General features: G+C 40.0%; 1 protein-coding gene across 5 annotated transcripts in view; it reads left to right on the plus strand.

The window, feature by feature from the left end:
• LRP2 (LDL receptor related protein 2) overlaps nucleotides 1-13,330 on the plus strand; it is a 123,171-nt gene that overhangs the window by 83,566 nt on the left and 26,275 nt on the right. For all 5 annotated transcript variants that reach the window (XM_068138662.1, XM_068138664.1, XM_068138663.1 and 2 more), the window contains 10 exons: nucleotides 2,829-2,948; nucleotides 3,794-3,925; nucleotides 5,388-5,589; nucleotides 5,956-6,251; nucleotides 6,728-7,244; nucleotides 8,935-9,087; nucleotides 9,561-9,731; nucleotides 10,892-11,115; nucleotides 11,522-11,699; nucleotides 12,669-12,865. In XM_068138662.1, coding sequence (XP_067994763.1) covers nucleotides 2,829-2,948; nucleotides 3,794-3,925; nucleotides 5,388-5,589; nucleotides 5,956-6,251; nucleotides 6,728-7,244; nucleotides 8,935-9,087; nucleotides 9,561-9,731; nucleotides 10,892-11,115; nucleotides 11,522-11,699; nucleotides 12,669-12,865 — 2,190 coding nt within the window. The remainder of the gene's footprint in view (nucleotides 1-2,828; nucleotides 2,949-3,793; nucleotides 3,926-5,387; nucleotides 5,590-5,955; nucleotides 6,252-6,727; nucleotides 7,245-8,934; nucleotides 9,088-9,560; nucleotides 9,732-10,891; nucleotides 11,116-11,521; nucleotides 11,700-12,668; nucleotides 12,866-13,330) is intronic.

The raw sequence follows: 13,330 nt of genomic DNA on the forward strand, positions 1-13,330 counted from the left end.
AGTACTTTTCCCATACAAACTGATTGAAAACATTTTATAAAACATGATAGATATTTTCAGATAATGATTGATTTTTAGTATTACCCAAGTGGATTATTCTGCTTTCACTCATTTTCCTAAAGATTGCCTTGAATTAACTATGTCACAATTTTTCTAAAATATGAATTCAACTTTTCTAGTCAGAACATGGCAACTTTTATCTATGGACACCTGCATGTCAAAAATACATGGCTATATATACAGACACAGTGACTCCTCTGCTGTTGCTGAAAGGTGTACTTTGTCCTTTCTACAGTTCTATGTCTCAGCAGCACTGATGAATTACTTAAATTGAAAAGTAGTGAAGGGCAAGAAAGAGGGAGAGAAAAGAAGGGGATATGAAAGAAGCCCCCCCCCCCCCCAGGACATTAATGAGAAATATGTTAATTGGCTTTGATTTCCTTTATTAAAGGCACATAAATGAGCAAGTTAGAAGGTCAGACTGAGTCCTTTTTGGTATAGTTTCATAGTTTCATAGTTTCATTCAGGGTTGGAAGGCACCACAAGGATCATCTAGTTCCAACCCCCCTGCCATGGGCAGGGACACCCCACACTAGATCAGGCTGGACAGAGCCTCATCCAGCCTGCTCTTAAACACCCCCAGGGACAGGGCCTTGACCACCTCCCTGGACAACCCATTCCAGGGCTTCACCACTCTCATGGTGAAGAACCTCCTCCTCACATCTAGCCTGAATCTCCCCACCTCCAGCTTCATTCCATTCCCCCTAGTCCTATCACTACCTGAGATCCTGAGAAGTCCTTCCCCAGCCTTCCTGCAGGCCCCCTTCAGATACTGGAAGGCCACAATTAGGTCACCTCGGAGCCTTCTCTTCTGCAGACTGAACAGCCCCAACTCCTTCAGTCTGCCCTCATAGGAGAGGTGCTCCAGCCCTCTGATCATCCTTGTGGCCCTTCTCTGGACACGTTCCAGCACCTCCACATCCCTCTTGTAATAGGGGCTCCAGAACTGGACACAGTACTCCAGGTGGAGTCTCACCAGGGCTGAGTAGAGGGGTAGGATCACCTCCCTCGACCTGCTAGCCACACTTCTCCTGATGCAGCCCAGGATCTGATTGGCTTTCCGGGCTGCAAGAGCACATTGAGAGCGCATGTTGAGCTTTTTGTCCACCAGCACCCCCAAGTCTCTCTCTTCAGGGCTACTTTCCAACCAGTCACTGCCCAGCCTGTATTTGTACCTGGGATTTCCTCGACCCAGATGCAGGACCCTGCACTTGCTCTTATTGAACTTCATGAGGTTGGCTTGTGCCCACCTCTCCAGCCTGTCAAGGTCCCTCTGGATGGCCTCCCTTCCCTCCAGCGTGTCTGCTGCACCACACAGCTTGTTGTCATCAGCAAACTTGCTGAGTGTGCACTCAATGCCACTGTCCATGTCCCCCACAAAGATGTTGAACAAGACAGGTCCCAGGACTGATCCCTGAGGGACTCCGCTTGTCACTGGCCTCCACTGGGACATGGAGCCATTGACAGCCACTCTTTGGATGCGGCCATCAAGCCAGTTCCTTATCCATCTAGTGGTCCACCCATCAAACCCATGTGTCACCAGTTTGGAGACCAGGATGTGGTGCGGGACAGTGTCGAAGGCTTTGCTCAGGTCCAGGTAAACAACATCAGTTGCTCGCCCCTCATCTATTAATTTTGTCACCTGCTCATAGAAGGCCACCAGGTTGGTCAGGCAGGATTTGCCCTTGGCAAAGCCATGCTGACTGTTCCCAATCACCTCTTCACTATTCTTTTGAGCGAGTAGTGACTCCAGGAGGATCTGCTCCATAATCTTTCCAGGCACAGAGGTGAGACTGACTGGCCTGTAGTTCCCTGGTTCCTCCTTCTTACCCTTTTTGAAGATGGGGGCAATGTTTCCCCTTTTCCAGTCTGTGGGGACTTCACCAGATTGCCATGACTTTTGAAATATAATAGAGAGGGGTTTAGCAACCTCATCTGCCAGTTCTCTCAGTACCCGTGGGTGTATCCCGTCGGTCCCATGGACTTGAACACTTTCAGGTTCTTCAGATGATTACGAACCTGATCTGCACTTACAATGGGCAGTTCTTCCTCCCCGTCCCTGGCTTTGACTTCCATAACATCAGGAGTGTGGCTAGAGGCCCTTGCATCTTGAAACCATCTTGTATCTTGAAACCATCAGAGGGTACAGGAAAGTATCAGTAACTACTAAGGAAATGATCAAACCCACTATACATGCCAGGATCTAGAGCCTCAGTCAAAGTGCAGAAGGAAAATTTGGAGAGTGCTTAGCTAGAACTATTCAATGTTGCAATTTGTTCTTAGCTGACATTAAGAAACAATTCCTTACTGCAAGTGAAGAAAAGTCATTGGGAGAAAAGTGTTATCTAAAATGAAGTATCACTCACTCACTACACATTTTGATTCCTGGTAAAGCACAGTCTGCTACTGCCTGGTTTGGGCACTGGAGATATGAAAATATTGAACTGTGGTCACTTTGTTGTGCACCAATCTCTAGTATAAACATAGAAAATATTTACAGTGGCTGTGTACAATCCAACTTCCAGGGCAAACTTTGTCTACTTATTAGGAGAGAGCTAAACCCCATTTTTGGCATACAGAAACCAAGCTAGTTTGTAGAGTGAACTCTTTGTAGATAGGCTGTGAAAAGACATCCTTCCTAGCATAATTTTTTCTCTTTCTTTTTTGGGGTCTGTAATATATTTACATAACATGGACTCAAAAGCAACTTAAAACAAGTTGGAAAGGTAACAGAAAGAAAGAAGTCATACATAGGTTTTTTCTTCCAGTCTCACTGACTTGCACAAATAATGAATTTCGTTGTACATCGGGACGTTGTATTCCTGCTCATTGGTACTGTGATCAAGGAATAGACTGTGCAGATGGCTCTGATGAACCTGCTTCTTGTGGTAAGTTTCCAGTTAGAAGATACAAAATGATAGGTTATGGGAAATCAGTAGTTTCTCCTGTACACAGAAGCTTGAATCCATACTGGATGGAAAAGAAATGTCTTCTGAGATTTATTCACTGACTCTAAATCATCTGAGTCTCAAATACTTTATAATTATACTTACATACTTAATATTCAAGTCTTAAATACTTAAAGCAGTGTATCTGATAGGAAAGCTTCCAATTGCTACAATTGTTTGCTCTTAATGTAATTATGCCTAATGTATAACTTCCTGGTTTTTGTTAAGACTGTGTTGGTGGTAAATCAAGTGACATAAAGTATCAAGTATTTTGATATTGTTTTGAATGTGAAACCTGATATCTTGCTGTGCAAAACTGGGCATGTAATATTGCATTTGGGGGAAAAAAGAATGTGGGATACAAAGGAACATTGTTGACAATATGAAGTAGGGTATCATAGGAGTACCATAAGCAAATCCCTTGTGTATTGTAGAAACTGGTGGTAATAAGCAGAAGAGGAGGGAATAAGGTGAAAAGAAGCCAGGGGGGAATAGGGTGGTCTAACTGAAGTAACTGAGAATATATTACCACAGAGTTGGCATAACACAAAGCAGAACATATTCTTCTATGATTTAAGCAGGACTGATAGTTCACTTTGCACATTGCTGGAGTTGCACTTTCAGCTTAAGAAAATGTCTTGCAGCTTTTATCATAACTATCCTCCACTTAAGCTTCTGTTTTACATCTCAGTGTCATAAGATTCTCCCTAAAATACTCATCTCAGTAGATTTTCATGGCAGTGCAGCTTAGTTTAACAAGCAGAGTGATTATGTTCATTTTCAAGTGCCCCAAGTGAGGACTTGTTCACATGACCAGTTCACGTGTGATGATGGCAGATGTATCCCAGCCACATGGATCTGCGATGGTGATAATGACTGTGGCGATATGAGTGATGAGGATCAAAGACATAATTGTGGTAAGTAGTTAATGTAAATAGATACTGCACCTTCTCTGTCCTGCAGGCATTTTTGGTGGGTTCTTTGATTGTTCTCCAAACTTCCACCCTCTTGACAGTTTTTCTATCCATACTGGTACACATTAAGCATGAGGTACACTCTTCCTTGTCCTGGTTTCAGCTAGGATAGTTAATTTTCTTCCTAGTAGTTGGTAGACTGATGTGGTTTGGGTTTAGCAGGAGAATAATCCTGATAACGCACTGATGTTCTAGTTGTTGCTAAGTCAAGGATTTTCCAGCTTCTCATATTGCCCTGCCAGTGAGTAGGCTGGGGGTGCACAAGAAGCTGGAAGGGGACACAGCCAGGACAGTTGACCCAAACTTACCACAAGGAACATTCTATACCATATGACATCATGCTCATATGGGAAAGCTGGGGGGAGGCACTGCTCGGAAACAGGCTGGACATCAGTTGGTTGGTCATGAGCAACAATTTTTCATTTTTGTCCATTTTCATTTTTCTGTATTTTTGTTGTTTTCATTAAATTACTTATTATTACTGTAATATTTTGATTATTAAACTGTTCTCATGTCAACCCATGAGTTTTCTTAGTTTTACCCATCCAGCTCTCCCCTATCACATTGGGTAGGTGGGTGGGAGAAATGAGTGAGTGGGTTTGTGGTGCTTAGTGGACAGCTGGGATTAAACCACAACATTTCTGTACCTTCACTTATATTGAATTGAATATATTACTGCTACTACTTGTGCTTTTAAAAAGTTCTATTTTTGCAATTATTCTTTTTTGAATTGTTGAGTTCAAATGGAGACATAATTAAGCTTGGTTGGTTGTATGTTCTAGGCAGCAATAGCAGCTTCAGTGGTGATGCTCCCTGATCATCACACACTACATCTTGTGCATATTAGTAGTGTCATGGTAATGGCATAATTTCTTTAAAAAAATGGTGAGCAAAGTAAGTGTGGATGTTTAGAGGGTGAGCAAAAGGAAGAAAGTTCACCAAGCCTGGTATTGCTCCTTGATTCTTTTAAAAGCAGCTTCATACACTTGCAGTTCTTGACTTTTTTTGACTACAGTAGTGCTCTCTGTTTGTTCCCTGGAGCACAGAATACCTTGCAGAGAGTAGGTGATAGCTCCCAGGAAATGTGGCCAGGCACAAAAAAGCTTATACTGGGAATCCATCAAGATCAAGAATTCTGCACATGCCAGCATTGCCTAAGGAATCCTAAATTGCTTTAGCTACCTGTCAGCTTCCAAGAAGAGCAAGACTCAGTGAAAATTAGTGGGAATATATATGAGTTTTGTCTATAAGAGGATACAGTGGTACCTACTTCTGCATGGGCAGCAGATCACGTCTCTACTGTGGAATATGGGTGGATATCCAGGCCATGTGTGGCAAGGGAGTGGGGAAGGTGTTACACACAGAGAGTATAACTTGTGTGTCAGGTAACATGCTCTTCTTCCAGCAAGCCGCAACTGCACTGCAGCAGAGTTCACATGTGTCAACAATCGACCCCCACTCAGGAGGTGTATTCCTCGGGCATGGATCTGTGATGGTGATGCTGACTGTGCTGATGCACTTGATGAACACCAGAACTGCACTCGAAGACCTTGCACAGAAAATGAATTTAGCTGTAGTAACGGCCTGTGCATCCGAAACACATACAGGTTTGTAACTTCCTGAGCTGCTGCAGAAATTCTCAACATTTGATAAAGTGAAGGTGCTAATTCAATCATTTTTTCACGTGGTTTAGCTGTCAAGTACATCTGCATATTGTAAGGAAACTATGTGCTCTGCATTTATGTGTAAGTTTTAACTTGAAAATGCTCTGTGAATTTCTGTTAATATCCCAAGTGCTTGTCTTTAGCATTCAGTCCTTTTATTGTGCCTAGTGACTTCTCTTAGGATTATTCTGTTCAGTTCATAATGCATACATGGAATACAGGCAAGACTCATAGGACCAGACTATAAAACCTGAACCTGATTTCTCCTTTGCCCTCCTCCATTTGAAAAACATGCTCATTTTTCCTCAGATGTGACAGGCGGAATGACTGTGGTGACAGCAGTGATGAAAGGGGATGCATCTACGAACCATGTCAACAGCACCAGTTTACTTGTCAAAATGGGCGCTGCATTTCCAAGGCCTACATCTGTGATGGGGATAATGACTGTGGTGATGAATCTGATGAGCTGGAACATCTCTGTAGTACACCAGAAGCGACCTGTGCTCCTCATCATTTTAAATGTGACAATGGAAACTGCATCGAAATGGTCAAAGTCTGCAATCGGTTGGATGATTGCTTAGATAATAGTGATGAAAAAGGATGTGGTATGTGTGGATTCATTTGTACTGTCTTGTTACCATGCTTAGGGAGCTTTCAAAGAAATGGACACTAATTACAGTCATATCTCTTCCATGGTTGTCTCTCAGAGGGATTATAAGAAATATATATATCTGATAATATGTTTTAATCACATCATCATTATTCTATACTGTTTTAGCAAATCATGAAAATTAGCTAAATATAGTTCATACATTGTTATGTATGGCCCTTACACTTCCAAAATACATCATTTGTAAGTGTGTACTTTGCACTTGCTATCCTTGATGACAGACCTCAAAGGCTCTAGATTAAGTAAGATTGAATTCTTCTCCTTGCTACATTATTACAGCAGCCTAGATTCATATTCAGTGTTTTTAGGTGGGGTATCAGGGAGAGGGAGAAAGAGACAGTGCATTAGAAAGTGACTGCATTACATTCTGTGTGAGCTGTTTCCTTGAATAGAACTCCTTTCCTTACCCAGGTATAAATGAATGCAGTGACCCTTCAATCAGTGGATGTGATCATGACTGTACAGACACACATACAAGTTTCTACTGTTCTTGTCATCCTGGATACAAACTTATGTCTGATAAACGGACTTGTGATGATATTGATGAGTGCAATGAAACTCCATCAGTATGTAGCCAGATTTGTGAGAACACAGCTGGCTCCTACATCTGTAAGTGTGCCCCAGGCTATATCCGGGAGCCTGACGGAAAAAGTTGCCGGCAAAATAGTAATATCTCCCCATACCTTATTTTTAGCAACCGTTACTATCTGAGAAATCTCACAGCAGATGGCCAGTCTTACTCTCTCATTTTGCAAGGACTGAGAAATGTGGTGGCACTGGACTTTGACAGGGTGGAAAAGAGGTTGTACTGGATTGATGTGGGGAGGAAGGTCATTGAACGAATGTTCCTAAATGGAACAAATAAGGAGGCAGTAATAAGTGATGATGTGCCAAATGGTGAAGGTATCGCTGTTGACTGGGTTGGCAGGTAAGAAAATTTATTTTCTGTCTTTTTAGGCTACTAAGGAAATGATGTGTGAGGGAGTTTGTCTTAGGATTTTTCTCCCATTTCATATGAAATTCCCAATGACTGCTGAAATAGCTTTGGATTGGAGATGCAGCCTAATACAATGGCTCTAGAGTTGTTTGTCAAGATCTCATACATTGCATAACACTTTTGCTTAATTGCTTTCATATCTAGCATATCAAAGTTATATCAGAGTTGCTCTCTCATCAGTAATAAAGCAGTGTGTATGACCCTTCGGGAAATCTTGTTAGGAAACTACTAATGAACAGACTAAGCAGGCAGGCAGGATGCTACATATGTCTATGGGGTAGGGATCCTGAGCTTAGGCTCTTTATTCCTTTGCTAGCAGGCTTCACATTATGCATAAATAATATGTTACAACAACTAACCAGATTACTAGTAAGTAATAATAAACCTTACTGAAGTTTAGCCGCTGTACTGATTTGAAGAGCATGTTTCTTGAAAAATACATCTTTAACTGACACTCAAACAATGTGATCCACATAATTTGCTGTAAGGAAGGACAGTATAAGGGTGAGGTAATTGGAAAGCAGTTAGCATTATAGTAATTTTTAAGTTGCCTGCTATGGGTCAAAAAGATGTTTAATTTACTCCCACAGAAACACGCTCCTCATGTAGTGCCCTGTCTGCCGGTGTTCTTGGATGGTTTTCATGAGATTTTGCTTTGTGGGTACAATGCTATCAGTGGTGGATCAGACTCTGAAAAATAATAATTCAAAAAGTCACATTTGAAACTTAGATAAGAGTGTTTATATGAATATGCCAAAGTAGTAGTTTTCATTTTTAAGCCTCTCAGTTTCTAAACTGAGTGATAATGCATGTTACCTGCAGATTCAAGTGCTTTATGATTCATGGAGAGATGAGGAAAGAAAAACCTAATTTTAGCCAAACTAGTCCTTCTGCTCTATTACAAATACAGTTGCTGAACTATTTTAGCTGCTATTAGTCATGTCAGGCTATTTCTGGAATGGCCCAGTGGATGCTGGAGCTGACCAGCCATACAGACAATTTCAGAGTAGCCTGCTATATTTTTACTTAAATAATATTCCTTGGGTTTTAGCAGGCTTTTAAAAATAGTTGCTTCAGCTTCCATTATTTATTTGGTTACAGATATGTCTAATTCCTAGGCTAAGTAATAGAAGTGTTGGAAGATTCTAGGTAAAGTTTAAATTGGGCAGTTGAACTGCTGCAGGAGTTCACAAAAGAGAACCTGGCAACTGTTCTACCTGTTTGATGAGAGCAGAAGTGGCAGCATGGAGCAGATAATGATTTTCTCCAGTGCTTTACAGGCCTGGTCACAGTCCATTACACTACATGTCTGTTTTCCAGTGTGTCTGCACTAGCTATTGTTGGTAGGAGAGGAAGGGAAGAGAAGGAAGGTTTAAGAATTTATAGGCAAATGGCATAGTATTACTCAGTTGGGCAACTACAAGTTTGATTTTGGCACCAATAACTCTGGATGGAGAAATAGCAGGTGTGAAAAAGAGGAGTCTGGAGCATGGTGTGGAAGAGATATCAGTATAGTATGTGCATTCTGCCTTTACAATAGAAATATTGCTTCTAGGAGAAAAAAAGGAAATTTACCAAAAGAAGTAAATCAGAGTAAATAAACTAACTCTTAACATTTCAGAAAATTGTACTGGGTGGATGCCTACAAAGATTGTCTCTATGTCTCTGAACTTGATGGAAGATTCCGGAAAAGACTGCTGGATCGGTGTGTGGATGCCAATAACACTTTCTGCTTTCAGAACCCCAGAGCAATTGTTGTTCATCCAAAATACGGGTATGACATTTCAAGAGTGCTTTTCCTTTCTTTTGCAAGTAGTTTTATACTGTCTCTGAAAACCTGAAATAGATTTTGGCTGCCCACACTTAGATTTATGTGGCATTAGATCTTGGTTGCAGGTTAGCAAAAGTAGTAGCTTGCCTTTTGTAGGTATGTATGCAGGACTGTCTTTGAAAGTGCAATTTGGTTCCATGTGGATAAGGAAGTTTTGACTGCAGGGCTAAAATCATTGACAGAAGTGTGTGTGGTATGATAGGTGATGGGGCTTCCAGTTACATTCTTTGAAGACAACTGTGATCACACAGTCTTCTGCTGTAGCAGTTAAAGTAGCAATATATTAAGTAGAAGTTACTTTCCTCAATCTCTGCTTTAGCTTTGTTTCAGGAAATACTGTATTTGTGGTGTGGCTTTTAATATTTGCTTCAGCATGTTTTTATTACAGTCCTAACTATAAGTATTTGCTTGAACAGACAGATTTACTGGACAGACTGGGCAGATCGAGCCTATATTGGACGAGCAGGCATGGATGGCAAGGAGAAGATGGTGATTATCTCCACAAAGTTAGAGTGGCCCAATGGACTTACCATAGATTACACCAATGACAAGCTCTACTGGGCAGACGCCCATCTAAATTACATTGAGTATGTATGCAAAGAATAATAAAACATCTCAATAACTGCTTATGTCAGATTGCAGTGGTAGCATGTATAGATACTACAAGCATTGTAGGTATTTCTAACCACTGACTATAGGAAACCAGAATCCAAAAGTCTGGAGTAGTAGGCAATATGAATCACCAGATGACACAATAGTCTAGTTCTTATATTTGCATCCTAGGGCCCACTGGAAGTGGTCCAAAAATTATAGTAAAAAGATTCACAGTCTGTGCTTGAATATGTGACTTCGTTATATCTAGGTGTACAACCTGAATGAAAGTAATCTGATTCTGATTTTTGCCTGCAGGAAAGAGTTGAGCTGTAACTAAATTAGTTCTATGCTAATAAAATAGTACACAACTTGAGTGTCCATAGGTGTGACACGGAATCTCCCATTAGCATGTAAGATTTCTTGGTTAATCAAAAAAGAAAATAAATAACATCTATTAATAGCTTCTAATGTTAGAAAACGTCTACATAAAAATGAATAGCTAGCATTTTGGTTCCTGTCAAATCCTTTGTATTTGTATTTATATGTACCTTTAAATTTATGTTTACTTCTATTTTTGTGTACATTAATTCTTCTGGCAGCCTTTTCTGTCCTGAACTGTTAAATGTATGCCAATTACATATGTATTTCTCAGTCTCTTTTCTCTCTTGATTTCATAATTTCTCCCTTTTAGCAGGGTGATAGAAAAAAATAGTAAGTCTTATAGAAAACATCAGAGGAAGATCTAAATGAGAAAGACATGTAAAATTTAGGAATATAGGAGGCCTATCATTTTCTTGAGTGTTGAATTATTAGGAGTCTGAATGGTCCATGCAAGCTAGACTCCTGTGTGGAAAAACAACTTGCTGTAAGGCAATAAATGTGCAACTAGCTGCTATGCTTCTGTAGGAAGACTGGATTTCAGTGGATGTTCTTCTGTTCCATTTATTTGCCTAAAATAACCTGGTTTGCTTTCCTGCATATCTTAAAATAGATTCACTGAGGAAAGTGCTCATTAGGCAATAAAGAAGCTGCTGTTCCACATTGCATAATCCTGGTCACCAGTAATGAGATACTGTAAGCATACATAATAAAGATATGAAGTAGTTTTAGCAATTTTTTTCTGATTGTTTTGCACATATTTTTCTTTGTCTAGGTTCTCTGACCTGGATGGACATCATCGGCACACAGTGTATGATGGGACTTTGCCTCATCCATTTGCAATAACAATTTTTGAAGACACTATATATTGGACTGACTGGAACACAAGAACAGTTGAAAAGGGAAATAAATATGATGGATCTGACAGGACTGTTCTTGTGAACACCACTCACAGGCCATTTGACATTCATGTCTACCATCCATACAGACAGCCATTTGGTGAGAAAAGAGAATTAGATTTGTATAAAGAGGGTCAACTGTTATCCAGAGACTAATTATAAAGGGTCTTGTACAAATTCAGCTGTTCCCTTTGCTGGAAAGGATAAAATGCGCTGAGTAAATGTAGATCTCTGCATTTATAAACTGCCTTTTCTTTGTATAGCAATGAGTAGAAATGCATAATTTTGAATTAGTTTCTAAAATGTCTTGTCTTAAGAGCATACATTTCCTGTATACAAAGTCATACGTATTTCTCTCACTAAGTGCCTATTTATCTAGGTGTTATTTTTTCAATTTCTTATATTTAACCTTTCATTACAGTATTAGAGGAGTCTGGTTTAGATTGAGACCTTAGTGTACCTGGGAATGGGAAAATACACTAATGTTTGTTCTTCTATTTTACCAGTTAATAACCCTTGTGGCACCAACAATGGTGGTTGTTCCCATCTTTGTCTGATAAAAGCTGGTGGTCAAGATTATTCCTGTGAATGTCCTGATAACTTCATGGTAGCGCAGTTCGGCAATACAGCTCACTGCCTTCCAATGTGCTCTAGCACCCAGTTTCTCTGTGCAGACACTGAGAGGTAAGTCTACTGCTCACCATCTTTTTTTTCAATGACTTTCTAGGGATATGTTGTACTGTCATAAGATTAGATTCCTTCTGCTGTCAATATGAGTTTTTGGCATGCTGGCATAGGCAAACCCAGGACCACACAGGCTTCCATTTTGGAAAATACTTCTAGACTCATTGTTTAAATAGTTGTGGGGTTGTTTGTTGTTGTTTTTTTGGTTTGGTTTGGTGTTCCCCCGCCCATTGTTTGTTTGTATTTTTTTGTTTGTTTTTGAACTTTTTTTCCCTTTTATAGGACATTAGTAACTTAACAAAGTTTGAGTTATTATAAATGTACATCCAGAAACCATTTCCAGATGAATTAACAAACCTGGAATCTTCTCCTATTTTTATTACATATTTTATAATGTATCTTCCTCCTCCCCCCCAAAAATATATGATGTCTGTCAGTGGCCTGGGGAAGCCATTTAGCTGTTGTGAGGGCACATTTCTGACACTTTTTCTGAGACAACGCAAGTTGAGGGATTGGAATAGTGATACAAGATATATACTGTGCTGCTCCTGTATCACTCTGGAGCCTGTGACACAGGTGTGCTTATTGGGTGGCCTTTTGAAACAGCGGTACAGTGAAATTATTTTCTGAAGTTCAGGCAAATTATTAAAATGATACCTCATTAAAAATCCAGTTGAAGATTGACTTTAAAAAGCATGACAGATGATTACCACAAATATACATAAACCCCAAATCTTTAGTGATTTTCTGTGAACCTAGAGGTCCATCAATATCATCTGTTTCTGATGACAGTATTCTGGCATATTTTGTTAGTGTTTGACATATAAAACAGAAGACGTGAAATTCAAGATGTATTAGAAGTTTCAAGAAGTAACACTGAGACCAGACTTTCTTTTGTGCTGTAAAAGGATTGAAGCACATCTGTAGAGATGTATCCTCAACAAAGAAAACACTGTTTTCTCTTTGCAGATGTATTCCTATCTGGTGGAAATGTGATGGACAGAGAGACTGTCGAGATGGCTCTGATGAGCCCCCTACCTGTCTACACCGATACTGTCCTGTTGGTCAGTTCCAGTGTAATGATGGGAACTGCACAAGTCCACATTTCTTGTGCAATACCCAGCCAGATTGCCATGACAGATCAGATGAAGATCCTGTACTTTGTGGTATGTCACAACTAATCAGTTTAAGTGTTTTGCCAGTACAAAACATGTAAATGATGTATAAAATTGAGAATCATTATTCCTTCTGTACAGATGAAAAGGTGAGGTAGACAGATGTAGTCTTTTCTAGTCTTGCACCTGCTAGAGCAACGTAAAATAGAGCTAGAGCAGTGTAAAAGAGAGCAAAAATTTTACTATATCAACATATAAACATTCTCTATACTTTTGAAACAGATTTGCACTGGTATAAGTTGCAATTTGAGGTATAAAATACTATACACTACAAAATACACTTTGTTTTGTTCTGTGTAAAGCCATAGTATGAGTAATCTAAGGCTTCCAAATGCCTAGGTCAGTCTATTAAGTATGTTAACTTTCCTTGTATTCTGGAGCTTTGCATAATGCATCAAAATTATTTCTCCCTCTTCATAGCCCAAAATCCAGTGCATGTGGAAACATTTGGAGAGC

Source organism: Melanerpes formicivorus, unplaced genomic scaffold (genome assembly GCF_026170545.1).
Source record: "Melanerpes formicivorus ecotype bairdi unplaced genomic scaffold, bMelFor1.0.p_v2 SCAF_5, whole genome shotgun sequence".
Taxonomy (NCBI): Eukaryota; Metazoa; Chordata; class Aves; order Piciformes; family Picidae; genus Melanerpes; species Melanerpes formicivorus.